At 40.1% G+C, this 18,288-nt stretch overlaps 1 protein-coding gene across 1 annotated transcript in view; it reads right to left on the reverse strand.

Moving 5' to 3' along the window:
• Window positions 1–655: 655 nt before the first annotated feature.
• Window positions 656–18,288, reverse strand: part of LOC119917624 (muscular LMNA-interacting protein) — a 35,801-nt gene continuing 18,168 nt past the window's right edge. Inside the window, exon 12 of the mRNA XM_038738018.1 lies at window positions 656–1,564. Coding sequence (XP_038593946.1) covers window positions 1,343–1,564 — 222 coding nt within the window. The 3' untranslated portion in view covers window positions 656–1,342. The remainder of the gene's footprint in view (window positions 1,565–18,288) is intronic.

Genomic DNA, 18,288 nt, shown 5'->3' on the forward strand with positions numbered 1-18,288 from the left:
GTGCCCCGCCTGGCCACCGCTATGGACAAATTCTGGGGGTGCAGCTGAAAAAAATACCAAGAATTTGGCGTTGTAAATCTGCCATCACTTATTAACATTAACTGCATTTGAAGCATTTGAGAATGGAAAGCAACTAAGATGGCAGGCGTAGGGTCAGTTGCATGCATTTTAATCATCTCATCATCAATCATCTGTAAGTAATTCTAAACCGCTCTTATCAACTGCCCTACAAATGGATCTGTACTAGTGTTGGGCCGATGGCTGACAGACATCACTACGTTGAGCCGGTGTTATGTCGATTTATGCTACCTATCGAGCAGAGCCCTTTAAAGAGTGCTACTTAGGGGTTCTGCGCATGCGTATGACCCACAAGCGTGGTTTGTTTCAACGCCCATTAATCTGTGCAACCTTGCTGTTGGGAATGCCGTCTAGAAAGTGGCTGATCGTCAGTAACATCCAAAAAATAAAATCTTTATTAGTCTATGAGAATACGCTACCCCTGATATCTTAAATAAAGATGGCATAATATAGTATTTCAACATGCTCCCCATCTCCGTACAGTACACATGGAGTGAGTAGTGGTGCAATATAAAATGATTCTGTGCATTATTTGATAGGGGATATTAGTCAGAATAATCAGAATACGCTACCCCTGAAATGATGTTATAATATAATCAAAAAACAGAATATGTCATAATACTGTGAGAGTTATAACGTTATGGGATTGGAAAAGGGAACACATAAGGTAGCATTTTTCGATAGGGCAGAGCGACTCGATAGACTCTGCTGTCGATTTGCGCTACGGTAGCATAGATCGTCAGAACACCGGCATGTGATTTTAAAACCAGTAGTAGGCTATGTTTTATAAAGTCACCTAAAAGACTGAGAACTCGTCTTTTTCCGTAAATATCCACCCGCTGTCCCTTATCATGCTAAGCAGGTGAGCCGCACGTCGGCTTATTAATGACGCAGATGAAACAACTGAAACCAACATCTGCACCCTGTGTGTTCACTGCTGCTTTACCTGGTCCGGGCGTAAAATATCCACCGCGACTTGTAACATAAGTTAATAGTCTGCCAATTTTTTTAACCGAGTGAAGTCTATGCGAAAACCAATGGACATAAGACGACTGCCCCCGCACCCGATGACATTGTCCATCCCGAAATTTTGTAGACATCGTCCGATGGAAATTTCATAAACATCATCCAACCCTAATCTGCACTCATTCATTAATCCAGATATGGTACAATTAACTTGTCATTCCTCTTTTAACTATGTAATGGTCTTCAATACTAATTAAATCTCAATTGAAAAAAGGGTTCATTCTTTAGTGTTGATGCTTTAAATATGAGTCTGCAAAGCTTTCATCCACCTCTCCGCTGGATTGAAAGATGTGGAAGCATCTTTCACAGGGTGACTGATCTGGTCTTCAGGCTCTATAATGTGCAGGTCACACATCGAGAATGGAGTTCTTCTTTCAGGCTTCCTCTCCTCTTTCAACGTTTGACCTTTAGAGCTTGTGTGAAGATCTTTTCCTGCATCTTCAAGACTCATATTTTCCACCTGAAATAGAAAAGGAAATTATGTAGGCTATAGTAACTTGTGTATTTATATATTCATATAAAGAGAAGCCAGAGGAAAATGGACTACTGCAGCAATTATCATTGTGAAATTTCCACCAGTTTGTAGTGGTTTCCATCTCACTTCCATTTGCAGTGATTTGAGTGCACAGTGCAGTTGCTTGAGATTAGTTCTCCCTGAGGGTGCTTGGGTTTTGCACTGGGATGAATATTCATTGTGTAATTGATTATAATTGACAGTTATGTTTCTTGATTGTATGATTGACTTCATTCACCTGCTGTTGTTCTGTAATTGCTCCCTGGATGCAGGGAGATTATAATTGAAAATATATATTTTATAGAAGGCGATTCCATTTTTGAAATTATTCACACATAAACACAGAAAAGGTTTTAAATTCCCTGTTCACAGCAACAACAGTCAGGTGCTGGTAGGTCGCAGGATTAGACTTTGAAAATCGAAAACAAGCTACCACAAACTGAAATGATTTTCCTACATTACTGTGAGCAATGCGTTTCGCCTATGGCTTCTTCAGGTTCACAGTGTATACAAAAACACTCACAGGCGTGCTAAATAGAAATTGGGTAGTTTGCCTGACCAGTAAATTCCATTTTTTTACGTTTTTATATATTTTCATTAAATCAACATCTTATACAAAATACTATAATAAAAACAGCAGAAATATGATTAATATCCAAAAATATCACATGAGTCACAAGAATCACATCATTTCACATAAGGAACTCTGAAATACCTTAGGGCAGATAAGCTGTAGGTCCTACCTCTGTTCATCTACCACTTAACGGAAGTTTCTCAACTTTCCCTGAAGGTGAAACACACTTCAGAGAAAGATAATCTAATTATAAACATCACAAGAAAGAGCTAAAATCCTGTGTTTCCTTTAGTCCACGAGGCTCAATTGTGTTCAATTTATGAATCCAAAAAGCTTCCCTTCTTAAAAATTGGTTAATCAGTTGACCCCCTCTTGGGTTGGGTCTCACTCTTTCAATGCCAATAAATTTAAGGGAAGTAGCCGAACCATAGTTTTTCTCTTTATGACCGCACATGTGCTCACAGTAAACTTGCTGGCTTTGCCCAATGATGAAAGAAACATAGTTAACATACTTGAGATGCTTTTTGAGCTGTTGGAAGATGTTTTCTCTATTAGCCGGCTACTTCCCCCCACTTCCACTCTCTCTAGTGCTAAGTGAGACTAAACATGTCCTGGACGAATACATTTTTCTACTGAAAGGACAGAGCTAAGATTGGTATCTACTTTCTTATCTCTCAGCAAAACATCCACATGTTCCTTTAATAATTGTGTAATCATGCTGTAACATCACAGAATCCCATGAATCCACAAAGGTCGGAAGTGGAAACATTTTTATACACATGTTGGCAAATTGTTTGCTATTAAAAAAAATCTAAACCAAAACAAGACATTATACCTAAAAACACAAAATTTGTTGTATTTAAGTGCAGTAAAATGTCACATTACCGCTTTTGCTTTCTAAAAACGGCCTTCATTGTGTGCATTTTTGCAATGCTTTGACCTCCCGCTTTAGGTCCCACCTTCTCTTCTCTTGTATTTGTCGCTCATGTAGGCCTAAAATAAAATGCCCAAATGTAGTGCTTGAAGTAGACCGGGACTCACGCAGTATTTTACTCTTTGGCGTACTGGCGACTTTTTCTTGCGTATCGGCACGTCTCACAATGAAACAACATACCATAATGAAACTGCTGTAACTGAAATTAATATTATACTTGTAGTAACCAATATAGGATAATATTATCTGAAATTATAATTAATACACTAATATTAGCCCTAATCAAACCTTAACAAGACAGAAAACAGTTTTATTTGTGAATCAGTTTAATTGTTGAATCTCTGTATGAAGTAGCATGCATGACCTGCAAAGCTATGTACGTGTCAGTGTCACATATAGGTGCTAACAATCTAGAAGCCCACATGTAGGCTCTATTAAAGTTCAATAACTTAGTTGCACGGTTACCATACTGCACTGGTATACTCAATTTAGTACACATGCTGGCTTTGGTATGGTTAGGCATTTAGGCATTTTAAACTGCTTTGTTAAGGTTATAAACAGATTGAGGTCAAGGTTATGGTTAGCAGATTATTTTAATGTTATAGAATGTAGCTTGAGTGTGTGTATTGTTTATTGTCAATGATGCTGTCTGAATGGTCAGGGAAGAGAACTCTGGTCTTTATCAAATATTGTCTATGCCCATCCAACCACCAGCGGAGGTTCATCTCAGACTTAGTCTGACTGACATTTTAATGTAATTTGTCATCTCACAGCCATGAAACAAGTGTCACATGGATCATCTCACAGAAATCCTAAAAAAAAAAACTAACTCAGTAATAAAATGCCAATACCAGCCTTCTTGGAGTAGCTGTGCCTCTCACAAGGTTGTCTGCGGCGGTGCAGTGGCTAGCGCTACAGTAAGTGGGAGCAGAATGTTTTCCACTCCCTAGTAAATCTGATAAAGAGGGAAAATGTGTAAATGTCAGTGAGGTTCTTCCTTATAGACAACATTAAAGCCAAAGAGAGGATTCATACAGATGTGCAAATTACACATTTTCACAAGACTAGTCACTCAAATAAGATATTGTTAGTTCAGTTACACACTGTGGGTATAGACAGCAGGTTGCTGAAACAACTTTAGGTTTAATTATTATTGCATTAGATGCTACTAGTTGTTATTTCACAGCACTCAGATAAACAAGCCAACAGCAGTAAAGACGTGGATCAGGATACTGGTGTCAAAAAAAATCCCCTTGATAAAATACAGCACAATGTTTATCTGCTCTTGTTATGTTTTATGTTGTTTGGAGGATCAACACAACAGTTCACAATTCATTTAACAAGGCAGTTAGAGCCAGCACCTTTGACACATCTGTGTTCAAACTTTAATATTTAATATTTAAGCCTTTGTGCTCTGTGCAGGACGTACAAACTTTATTCCTTTAATAAAGGTGCCCTGTTGAGTGTTTCAAACAAATGTTATGTTTAAATTCAGCTGGTAACTCACCAAAATGTTGTGTTTCATTGAGGTCTAACATACATGCTGAATGCATTTCCCTCATAAAACATTAGCAAAACACAATTTTCTTTTCTTAGCATGTTACTGCAACTTGAAATTAAGCAGAAATGTAGACACACAACTCATAAAAACAGTTCAGGCCAGAGATGCTCACAAGTCTTTGAGCTAGAATCCAAGTCAAGTCTCAAGTCACTCGAGGTTTTAATGAATGTTGTGTCACCTGATGTGTTCAATCCAGGATGCTTATAAAACTGCATTCGCTGTAAGGAATTCTGTCTCCAGTGTCTCATTAATGAAATCAACACTTTTCTGTCAATAAGTAGAGACTGCAATCACTTTCTCGCAAGTGGAAAACCTCCTTTTATGGGTTGTATTGGCCATTTAAAGTATTTTTACAGGTAAAAAGGACTGGATTGGTTGGTACACAGCAAGGGAAATAATATAGAGTCATAATAATTGCAAAAGAGATCATGTCTTTATTTTATATATAACTCAGCAGTCATGTTAGTTATAGGCTACAGTCTGTGTTCCAAATATAAACAAGGATGTTAGACATATGCCTACCAAACACATAATCCATCGGCAACAACTGGTTTTCTATTACTGCCTATAATCACGTAAATGTCAGGCCTGGTTGCGCTATAAACTTCAAACATTTATTTGGCCACAATTGTGATAATTGCATTAAAAGAAACGGTACAGTATCACAAAGACATAAAGTGATGTATATTTGCACATTATGTCTGTGTGACCCAGATGCAGCTGTAGCCATAAAGAGACTGTGCGATACAGCTTTAACATAGCCTACTGTGTGCGCTCCCGCAGAAGGCAATCACTTTTTGGAACAAAACCTGTGTTTATTGTCCTCTCTCACGTGTGGCTGCGCGCAGCAGATACATAGTTGTGTTACGTAGGCAACTGTGACTCAAGTCCAAGTCTCAAACTCGAGTCCCCATCTCTGGTTCAGGCAAGGGAGATCAATGAAAAATGTCTGGCAGGAAACTCTTCAGTACTCCAGTATATGCAATTCAAGCCAAAGGTGATCAGGATCAGGTTTACTGCCAAATAGATTTACACATACAAGGAATATGTGCTTCCCTGGTCCTTTGTGAGTCTGTCTTCATATCATATGCCAAGTGTTCCTGCCTGCTTCCTGTGTTGGATACTGTTTGTTTTCTGCCTTACTTGAAATTGTTGTAATTAGTTCACTTTAAGTTAATAAACTCTGATATAGAACCTGCTCAGACTGGTGTTCTGCGCCTGGGTCCAAATCCCTAATTTCCTGTGTCTGCTTTTGGTCTTTGAACAGAAGGAATTGTCTCATACTGCTGTTGTTATTAACATCTGCATATCCTGCATTTAAAAGAGTACACATCTTCAATAACTCACGCACATCTTAACAATGGTATTTTCCAATTTTCTTTCTCATGAATTTAATCTCGGATTGTTTTTTCTTGCAGTATATCCCCCCTTCTCCGGCTCCATAATGTTCTTTTATTTTTTACCTATACAATGGCCCTAATGCACCATTATAAATGAACAGTAAGTAGAAGATATAAAGAAAGAGTACTGTAAGTCAAGACACATTTTAGAAAATTGAAAATAAGCTATTAACAATTATTTTAAACAATATGTACAATATGACTGAAAAGCTGTACAGTTTGAGCAGGGATGAGCAAAATATTTACCAGGGAACGTGCAAAAGTTCACAGTATGAAGTTTAAAGAATATTTGCAATGTGCAAGATAGTTCCCCAGAAGATGTGTGTTAATTTAACTCATTGAGTCAAGAGTGTAGACATGTTATAACGTGTAGTGGAGGGTTAGGCGGAGTCACTGTGACTGTCAGTGGCAGTCAATGTCCCAGGATCCTGATGAGGCCAGCTGAAGACAGAAATAAAATGCGGTTTTGGTCCTGATGGGCTGCAGCCTCCTAGTGGAGGGGAGTGCCTGAAACAGTTTGTGTCCGGGGTGGGAGGGGTCAACCACAATCGTTCCTGGTTGTCTCAGAGAGGAGGCTTTCAGGTCCTGAAGGGATGTTATATTGCAGCCAATCACCTTCTCTGCTGAGCAAATCATTTGCTACAGTCTACCCATGTCCTTGGCAGTGGCAGCAACGTACCAGATGGTGATGGAGGAGGCAAATTTCAGGAGCTTGACAGACTGCCAACCCACTCACTCCCAACTTGTCAAATGTGGGCGCTTAGTTAAGACCTCTTGGAGTCGTTTTTTAAACACCCTGGGTACCCATTAAGCGTCGTTTTTTGGATATTTAGGGCTCTGCGGTGAAGTCTGTGATCCACCTGACACACTCAGCTGTGAGAGATTGTTCTGATGTGTTCACAAAGAGTGCAAATGCCACTACACTCAATGTGACTAAGAATCTGAGTGCACACCAATTTTGATTCCACTTTTAAGCATGCATAACGCTATGAATTGTCAGAGGAGTTGTAAAACCAAAAATGTAATTTCATACCAGTGCAGGAGAATTGAAATCACCCACATTTCAGCTCAGTGACTAAAATACAAATGTGAGGTAGTTGAGTTGTGATTGGTGCAGGTAATTGCAATACAAATCAGGCAGGATCATTATTAACATTAGACCTTGTTTTGCAACAGTTCTATTCTTGTATTTTCCGCTTGAGGTGCACGCAAGTTAAATAAAAGCTGGAGAAGGTCTGCAGGAAGCATAACAGAGCAGCTCCACAACAGATCCATCTGAGATATGAAATATACATATACCGTGAAGCAAAGTTGAGGTCTGAGATCCTGACACATTAAGAAAGAAAGCAGGAAAAGAGGCAGGGGCAACAAAGAGAGAAATAAGATGACAGCAAACGGCCTGAATGAACAGCAGGCTGTCAGACTCTGCCAATGACTTGTTCGAATAGAGGTGTGATTGTTAATCAGCTGACAATGATCAGCTCCTGGCCTGCTCAACTCAAAGCTAGGGTATGCAATTTCTGTCAGAGGTTTATAACAATTTTGTTATATTTCTCTGCTCTTCTGCAATCAATAAATCAAACGCTCTGACATAAAAATTAAATATATCCAGTATTTGTGTCCTGTCGTCAGGACTGTAAAAAGCACAGCCAGTACTTGAAGTGGAAATAGGTGCTAACCCGAACCCATTGACTGTGTATAAGAAGTGGATGTAGTCATCTTGACATCACCCGTTGGTGTGTGGACTGCCGTTTTGAAGCCTCGAGTTTGGCCGATAGGGCGCCGCCATGTTGATTTTTTGCAACCAGCGGCACCGGACGTGACCATATTTGGACGAGACGGTAGAGCTAACAGCTGTGTGTGGTTAGCTTGTTTAGCTAGGTGCATCTGTAATTCACGTTAACTGTCATTTTAACAAGGCTGACAATTCTGTGTAGCGAACAACAGGCTTAAAACTAAATGTACTCAACAGGGAAAGTGAGCAGGCAATTCCTAATAAGCTTTTTCAACAGCACTGGTGAAATTTACACAGTGCCATGGGTATGAGTCACTCTAGCTTGATTGACAGGTCGCCATGGTAACGACTTGTCAATCACAGATAATCCCGCCCTGAAGCATACTCTGCTTTATGGTCTATTTTTCTTTAAATGGGACCATAATTTACTAAATGAACATCATGTTGCATTGAAGAAGACTTGAAATTTGCGACTGAGACCATAAACTCTTTAAGAAAGTGTTTACTCAGGTAATAAATCAGCTGAGAAATAGGGTCATTTTACCACTATTTCTAATGGAGCCGGACTTCTTTTTGCAACCAGAAGAGTCGCTCTCTGCTGGCTGTTCAACAGAATGCAGGTTTAAGGGACTTCCGCGTTCGACTCAGTTTGTTGACCAGAAGCTTCCCGCTTGCCCTAACCCTAACCCTGGGGTCTCCACTGGCTGCTTGGCAACCTGTATGTCATTATCAACGTGTCAATTTTACACCACAGTTTTTGTACCAATTAAACTAATGAGATTAAATGTGTTGATTGCTGAGCTTTAGCCCTTAGACAGATTTTGTTCCCAGAGGATAGAGCCAGGCTAGCTGTTTCTGGTGTTTCCAGTCTTTATGCTGACAGTAGTTTCATAATTAATGTACAGACATGAGAGTGGTATTGATCTTTTTATCTAATTCTCGGTAAGCGTATTTTGCATGATGGGGACCTATTCCTTTAATGATCACAATATCAAACCACATCAAAAATGCATAATGCATGTCTTCACGATGTGTACACTGATTTTGAAGTTTTGTTTATCCTCACTACAAAATTTTAGCAGAAATGTTTTGTTGGCATCGCAATTATTCTGTGGCATTTCTGTTTTTGTAAGAACACAAATTAAAATTCCATCACCTTAAATTTAATTAACATGAGCCAATTGCCTCACTGCATAATGCTGACTGTAATAAATCAAAGAAGTTAAATGACGACAGCAGGATAACCGTTGACCGTTCCAAGCTAAAGATCAGACTGCATCACACTTATTTTTTCTTGTGGTTCCTAACACTCTGCACACTGCATATTATTGTGTTCCACATCACAATAAACCAGTTACAAAGCTAAATATTCTACTAAAAATTGCCTTGGAAATAAGCTACCTGTGGTCTCCAAAATCAGAAATGCTGCTATTGTTTGTTTCTCTGGAGGTTAAATGACTGCCTTTCAGAAGGAAAACTGTGTTTTTAGCGTCAAACATGTCAAGAGCAGTGAAAGATTGCTGAAAGCCTGCCTCACTGCCATTAAGGTATAAGTGTCTGCAGTCTCTTCAGTTCCTTATATATCTGGAAATATTTTTTCCCAACACGCAATTGTTTTGTTGACCTTGACATTTAATAAATCACAATTTCAATAAATGTATAAGGTTCTATAAATGCTGCATACTGCTCAGCATTACACAAGGGGCTTAACCATGTGGATTTTCATTGGAGGATTTTCAGTAACAGGTTAATAGTCATGTCATAACTGTGGTATTAGTACAAGTTCCAAATAATTTATGGTATTTTGATGTGGAAGTTTATATTAAAGTAAAGTATTAAAGTAAGTAATGTTCATTACAATATTGATTTGTGTAAACTCAGTAAATAACACAAATGCAGTGTAACAATTCAACTCTTGCACCAGAAGCTGCAGAAAAGCTCTCATTAATTCTGTGGTTGTTGATTTGCAACACCTGGTTTAAAAACATGAACCCTGTGTGCTTTTTTTCCTGCTGTTTAAATGTGCATATTCTGCCATCTCTGATTGCTGTGTGTGGGACCCACAGTAATGTTGGCCTTGTTAATGGACTCTAATGATGAACTACTAAACAGTGGGCACTATACTATACAGTACAGTCAGCTGTAGCCTGCTAGTTGTCAGTTGTGTGTGTGCACAGAGCATTATCAGTGTGTGTTTGGGAATGTAGATATTTTATGTTCATGCGAGTTAAAAAGGAACCGTCAGTCAGTAGATGTAAATAGCCTGCTATACGTAGCAACAACGTTCTGCTGATGTGCTTGTTTTTCTGTATATACAGAGGAAGCAAAGTAAAGAAGTTATTTTAAACTTATGCACACCTGGAGGTTTCTTTTGTGTCCAAGTGTGCAACATGTGTAAGACAAAAGGTTTGGCTGAATGCACGCATTCCATCTATTCTCCTGATAGCTCTCCAAACTTGTATCCCCTTATCAGCAGGAAAAGTGGAGTTGTCACAGAGATTCTCTGAGGTAGAGAACTTAACGTGAAGAGTCTTTTTTGGTTTTACTTTTATTTTTAATATAAGGCTTTAAATTCCCCTGCTTGCTTGAAAAGTGTTTGTTAAACATTTGTAGTTACAATAAACTCTTATGGTGACAAACAGAGGAGAAAAACAATGAAATCCTCTCCAACCACCTTATTGGAATCGTCTAAATACACTGTTTCCAGGTCTTCCAGCAAGATGGCAAACTGAGCATAAGAAACTTTCTAGAGCTCTCCAGTTTTAGTTTTTTGACATGAAGAGGTTTGGAAACATTCCAGAATCTTGGCAGCTTGTGAAGCAAAAGGAATCATCTTCTCGGAGTATTTGACAAGTTTGTCTAACAAGACGGGTGGAGAAAAATCAAATAAGAGGAGAGGAGAAGGTAAAATGGCTGTCTGCAGGGAAGAGTCCAACTTCTTTTCACCGAAATTAGTAAAACGATGTTTGACAGCTGCACTGGAGAGCTGTCGGTCATAGAAGTTATCCATTGATTTTAGTTGTAATGAAAACAGGAGTCTTTTACCCTAATATTACAGAGCCCTTTAAGTTAAATATCCTATTGATTTTGTCATGGATAAGGTGACTTTAGTTAAACAGACAGATGGAGGCAGTCCACATTTTCCCAATATCACATCAATCATTTTATTAATTTATTATATCCTATTGTGCCTGTGATTATTTGTGTGTTTGTGAAGTAACAGCTGATTGAAGTTATTGCTCAGATTCATCCTTCACTTTCCACCTCATTTATGTAAAATTGTATGTAAGTGTTAGCATTTCGAAGTGGGCAAAACCCCTTTTTGAGACTGTTTTCACATTTGGTTATTAGTCCCTGGTCTTAATCTTTATTTATATTTTTTGTAAAAATTTCTATAAAGCTTTGATATTTTGCTAATAACCAAACCTGCCCCTACCAGATCCAAACAGACAGGAAGATTTATAAAATTCACCTTATGGATTTGATTTGCGGAAATTGAGTCTCATTGTTCTATAAAAAAAAAATTTGTGACATCAGAATAATTTAAAAAAGATACTATAGTCACTTCAACTTTCTACTTACAGGGTGTTGACATTGGTATTGACATCTGGCACTGATGGGAGGTTTCAGTACTGTTTTTATATGTTATGGAACTAAAACAAATGCTTGTATGTGGATCACAGATTTTTCCTAAATCAAAAAGACTTTAAAGAGGTCATATTATGCTTTTTGGCTTTTTCCCTCTCCTTTAATGAGTTATATACCTATTTTTTTGTGCATGTAATAGGTTTGCAAAGTGAAAAAGCCCAAAGTCCACCCCAGAGGGAGCTACCATTTCCCACAGAAAACACTGTAAATGAGCATATAATAACACACGGTAGCTCCGCTTTAATCTTGAGAAGGTGCAGAGTTGCAATCTCTATTCAGTTGTAGTGGGACCAACGGTGTGGATTTGTGCATTTTATATTAAATAATTTGGAGACTCAATTCCTCTTCTCTTCCTGAGAGAAAGAAGCAGGGAGGTGGAGATCAACTTTCAACAGACGGCTGAAGAGACACCAACGACCACCGTCGGAAATGCCTTTAATGTATAAATGTCACCCATTATTTATCATGACCAATAATTTGACAATTGTTTTCCTGTTACCAAATGCTTCACTTAGAACGGTACAACTGTTTGACCATTGAGGTTTTATTGTGGAAAATATTTGATTATAATATGCGCAAATAGATTTTCTTTTCTTTTATAGACATTAAAGGTTTAGAAGGACTGCCCCCTGGGGCAACCACGCCCCAGACCACAAAAGAGTGACACACAACGTCGCCCTCTCTCTCTTCTCTTCCGCTCTCTGCTCTGGACGCTTCGGCACGCATCCGGCGTGCCTCTTCCAGCAACGCCCTAAGAATTTGACCAGCGCAATAAAGTCTTTGTTTCGTCGAGCCAACTTCACCGAGGTCAGACCAACGAAGGAAACCTGAAAACAGCCGAATTGCCAGACGGAGGACGGCCAACCCTTGAGGTTTTTCTTCAGACACGGAGAACCCCGGAGAATCCCTAGCAAAAGCCAGGATCGGGCAGCTAGCGTGGGACCCGTGCAACAGGCCAAAGCAGGCCGTCGACAAGCAGTAAGACCCAACAAAACATTATGTGGCTTCAGTACAAGTCAAACAGATTGTTTCTCTTAGCGCAACCGCTAACATCCAGGACACCGTGTTATGGGACCCCTCTAGCCTTCCCAGGCTTTCCTCCTGCTCGACTCCGAAGCATCAGTCAACCTGGGCTGAAGTGGTGGTCCGTGGCTGCAAGAGAGGCTCGGATGGGGCTGCCTCTCCTCCGTCCATCTGCCTCTCCAACCGCTATGCAGCCCTGTCTGACGACACTCCGGTCCAACCAGCGGATGCACCTGCGGCTTCGAGTCTCCCTGATACGGATCTCTTTCGGTGCACAGTGCCTGCCGACACTGTTGCATCTCCTCCACTGGCAACATCTCCTGCACTGGGCCGCCGGTCTGCCTCTGGGCCTGATCAGCGGCCGTCATCCCGGTCAAAAACCTCCGCTTCCTGACGTAGGATTCTGAAGGAGGCTGTGCTCAGACGCTCCGGAGGCCGTCTCTACCCTGCACCGTCGCGTAGCCCTTCTCTCAGGTCTGTTACTGCTACTCCAACACAACACTCGGCAGCTCACACACTCCATCCTCAGTCCGCACGCAGTGTTGAAGCAGATTCTGCTCAGTCCTGCTCTGGAACCCCACAACCGGCATCTCCTCGTCCCCTTTTCTCCCCAACCACACTAATAATTGGTGACTCCATAACCAGAAACATCCATTTCTTTAACGCTACCACTCACTGCTTCCCACCACAGCTGACATTTAAAAAAAACTCCAGGACCTGATGCCGTCGCTCCCGTCCTCCATCACAAGAGTGATAGTCCATGTCGGAACAAATGACACAGCTCTTCAGCAGTCTGAGCTGACAAAATCAGATTTTAACCGTCTTTTTAACTTTTTAAAGCAGTGTGGAAAGTCCGTTTTTATCTCTGGTCCCATTCCCACAGTTGGTCGCGGTGCTGGCCGCTTCAGTAGACTCCTTGGCCTCCACGACTGACTCCAGTTCGCCTGTAGGGCTCACCGTGTGTTATGTGGATAATTTTAATATTCTTTGGCAAAGAATGCCTCTTTTTAAGACAGCCGGACTTCACCCAAACAAACGGGGCTCAGAAATGTTAGCTGCGCACATACAGCATGTGGTGCGGTCCACACATGATTTACGTGAATGACTAATCATTCATGCAGCACACCTGGACACACCACCGCTCACTGAACAGATCTCTGCCTCACTGCCACAAACAACTGTCTCCACCTGCTGGCATGTAAAGCCGTCTGCTCCCAGCGCTGTTCCACAGACTTCTATTCCTGTCATCATCACGCATAGACCAGTAAACCGAAATGTGCACATCCCACACAGAAATATTAGTAATCTCTTAAGGATTAGGACAACTGCACCAACTCCAGCACCCAGAACAAACTCATTTAAAATGATTTTATCTTGTTTGCAAATCTAGATTTTATGTTTTTAACCAAATCATGGTTGCAAATGAATGACTATTGCCAACTAGCTGAACTGTGTCCGCCTCAATATGATTGCTTTAGTCAACCGAGGGTCAGTGGTCGTGGTGGTGGGCTAGTGAGCGTGTATAGGGAAAATTTAAAATGTCATCAAGTACGCTGTGATGAATTTAACTCCTTTGAAGTTCTCACTCTTAAACTTGGAGGGCTGCAACCTATCATATTTGTTCTAATTTATCGCCCCCCAAAACCGCCTGGAGGATTTTTATCAGAACTTCCTGAATTTTTATCTACTCTGGTTTTAAATTATGACAGAATTGTTCTTCTTGGCGATTTTAATATTCATGTTGATGACCCCACCAATGTTAATGCAACTGACTTTTTAAATATGGCCCCTTCTTTTAACTTCAAACAACATGTTTGAGGGCAAACACATAACCGTGGTCATACACTGGACTTGGTTTTTACCCTGGGTGTCAGCATTTCCTCTGTGGAATTAGTGGACATGACCATATCTGACCACAGATGTATTGTTTTTAGCTGCGATTCGCCTGTTACTCCTGCCGCCTCACCAAGCTCCGTGTGTTCTCGCTTCTTTAATGAACAAAGTGTTTCAAAGTTTTGCGCATTCTTTCAGAGCCAAAGCCAACACCTGTCTGTTTCCAACACCAACAATCTGGTCGATCACTTCAATCATATCTGCTTGTTGTCACTAAATATTACTGCTCCTCTAAAGGTTAGGCCTACGTCTAAAGCTAGTAAGCAACCCTGGATAAATGACAGCATTCGCAGCCTAAAAACGGAATGCAGGAAAGCAGAGCGCAGATGGAAAAAATCCAGTCTCCAAGTCCATTACCTCAGTCTGAAGGATTTATTAATTAAATACAATAACTTGGTTAAGGATGCGAGAACACACTATTTTTCTGAACTCATTACTGCACATAAACACAATCCCAGGTTTCTGTTTAAGACTGTGGATCAGCTGGTAAACCCAACCCCTCCTTGTGCCTCAGCTGGAAGTAATGATGACTGTGAATTGTTTTTATCTTATTTTACCAATAAGGTGGTGTCAATCAGAGCCTCTATTACCCCCGCGGCCTCTTACTCAGAGGTTCCTCACCAGCAACAAGAGAGTTTTAACCAGTTTTATCCCATCGACTTGTCTGAGCTTTTAAAAACAGTATCACAAATGAGAGTGTCCTCCAGCCCACTTGATGTAATACCTGAAAGTATGAAAGTAATGGATTCTGTTGGGCCCCATTTTTGAAGAAACCTGGTTTAGATCCCTCCATCCTAGAAAATTTTAGACCAATTTCAAAACTGCCTTTTATTGCAAAGATTCTAGAAAGAATTGTGTCCAAACAGCTGCTCACTGTACTGGAAAATAACTAAATATTTGAAAAGTTTCAGTCTGGTTTCAGGAAGTACCACAGCACTGAGACTGCCCTGCTTAAAGTCCCCAATGACCTTTAATGTCTGCTGATGATGGCATGTGCTCAGTCCTGATCCATTGATCACAACATCATGTTAGACAGACTGAGGCACTGGGTGGGGATCTCTGGTACTGCCCTAGAATGGTTTTCATCCTACCTGTCAAATAGGAAGTTTTGCGTGTCTGTAAACAACAATGTCTCCTCGTTCTGTCCAGTTAAATATGGTGTGCCTCAGGGGTCGGTCTTAGGACCCATTTAGTTTTCCTTGTATCTGCTTCCCCTTGGACATATTATCCATAAACATGGCATTTCTTTTCATATTTATGCCGATGACACACAAATATACTTGCCCATCAGATCCACAGACCCTGGAATGCTGAGTTCACTTAACAACTGCCTTTGTGAAGTTAAAAAATGGATGTCAAATAATTTCCTGAACTCAGTAAAAACAGAAATCCTGGTCATCGGGTCCCAGCAGATGGCAAATCAAATACTGCCATCTGCTGGTTCCCTAGTAAATCACATTAAGCCTGTGGCAAAGAACCTTGGTGTTTGGTTTGATAGTAATTTAAATTTCGAGCAGCACACCACAAAGCTTGTTCAATCATGTTGTTATCAACTTAGAAATATATAAAAATTCGATCTATGTTAACTTTTAAGGACACCGAGACCATTTTACACGCCTTCATCTCATCACGCCTGGATTATTGCAACAGCCTTTTCACCTGTTTAACCCAAAAATCTATTGATCGACTCCAGACTGTCCAGAACTCAGCTGCCAGGCTTTTAACCAGAACAAAGAAATATGACCACATTAATCCTATTTTAGCTTCATTACACTGGCTCCCAGTATGTTTTAGAATTGACTTTAAAATTCTATTGATCACTTTTAAAGCTCTTCATGGCCTCTCGCCTTGTTATATTTCTGACCTTTTAGTCCCATACACACCAGCACGCACCTTGAGATCCTCGGGCAGAGGTCTGTTGTCTGTTCCAGAGTCTCGACTGAAAACTAAAGGGGACAGAGCATTTGCTGTCAGGGCCCCGAGGCTCTGGAACAGCCTGCCCGAGGAAATCAGGTCGCCTCAGTGAACTTTTAAGTCCCTTCTTAAAACCAGCCTTTCCCAATTTGACTTTATTTTATCCCCTTGAACGTGTATTTTAGTCTTTTCAATGGTCATTATTGTCTCTTGGGTATTATTGTCTTTACACTTGTTAAAGCACTTTGTAACTTGTTTTTGAAAAGTGCTCTACAAATAAAGATTATTATTATTATTATTATTATTATTATTTCCCTGATGTATTTAACCACCTTTTTATATCACCTTAGTTAGTTAATAGTTTCACTGTAACCAAGGAATTGTGTGTTGCCTATTTCTACGTCCCTGCCAAGAGAATATACCCTTTAGATTGAGACTGACTGATTGATTTAAGATAATTGAGCGATTATTAACTAACTGATCACTGGTGAATAATTGTATAATTATTAAAAGCTACCTAGAGGTTCGGAGACTCTAGGATTATAACAACTCCGGTGGTGCCCCTTCTTTTTCAAACGAGAGCTTTTTATGGATTGATATTTTCTGAATATTAAAATTCATTATTGGGTATTAATTCACTAATTTATTAATATTCATAGCTAGTTTAGACATGCTACACAGTCAACTTACACTGTAAATTTCCAGTTTATTGTTGACCCTTTTCTCTCTCTTTCTCGCCTGCCATTCACCAGTCTTGTGCAGAGTTTAGTGCATGCTGTGCTGCTGACAACTGCATGCACGTCACGGTATTATTTTCTGCTTAACAGGACCATGGGATATGATCAAAGCTCGGGAAAAAAATATTAAAATGTGAGCATTGAACGTTCCCAAGTTTGAGAATGAATCACAATGCTCAAACTATAATGTCAATTAACCATGTGCCGGTTCAATCCCGAGACCGGCAGGATGAATTTGGGTGTGGAAAGTAAAACAATCAGTGCTTGCCTTCCCTCATTTACCACCACTGAGGTGCCCTTGAGCAAAGCCCATAACCCCAACTGCTCCAATGGAGCTGCTCAGTGGCCAGCAGACCAGGCTGCGGTTGTACAGGGCAGCTTCCAAGTGTGATTGTGATCAGGGCCTTCCTGCAAATCATAGGCGGAGTTGGGGGTGGCTAATTGGGCTAAAGCCCCAAAACTTTTGTATAAGCCCCGGATCTTTTAAGTTTTTAAAATAAGTTCAACTTTGTTTCATTTCCCTTCAAAAGCAAAAGCTCTTTTATGTCGGTTTGCCAACCCTTAATGAACACTAAAGAAGAAGAAAAATAGAACACTTCTTCTTTGTCGTCGTGATAGGAGGCAGTTGTCTGTGTTGTTTCACTGGCGCCCCCTCAGTGAGCGAGATTGCTAGTTAACCAGCTGATGTTATGGACAAAGTCTTTTATGCGGAGAGGTAAACCTCACCGGACGTTCACAGACAGAAGCACAGTGAACCGTGGACAAGTGTTTCAGGTTTGTGAGTCCGCAGCTCTAACACTTAAGTGAGTTAAGTGACTGTATTGCTGGCTAGTTAGAAGTTATTAGGTCATATTATCTCGCTATTAGAGATGTTTGGCTGATTCTCAGGCTTGTTTCCCTCCTTTGAAGTGCACAGTTTCAATACATTGTGCTTGAGCTTGTATCAAATGATCATCTCAGGGCATTTTACAGCTAATCTCGGCACATTTGTGGGATAAGAAGGGAGAATAGTTGAGAAATATGGTGATAAAGATTGGAAAGACATGAGAGAGTATGAGAACGTATGAGGACATTTCTTCCTGATGATAAATATACCAAGTAGCCTATAGGTGTACCTACTGTAAAATAATTTAATATCGTGGAAAAGTTTGTTTTCTTTCATAATTTAATTTAAAAATACAATCAGATAAATATTTCAAGCCTTTTTTCGTTTTAATCTACATCATACATTATTAGAATTTTTAGAATAAA

The sequence above is a fragment of the Micropterus salmoides genome, unplaced genomic scaffold (genome assembly GCF_014851395.1).
Source record: "Micropterus salmoides isolate LMB-PRFRI ecotype aquatic unplaced genomic scaffold, ASM1485139v1 Ms_hic_scaffold_22, whole genome shotgun sequence".
NCBI classification, from domain to species: Eukaryota; Metazoa; Chordata; class Actinopteri; order Centrarchiformes; family Centrarchidae; genus Micropterus; species Micropterus salmoides.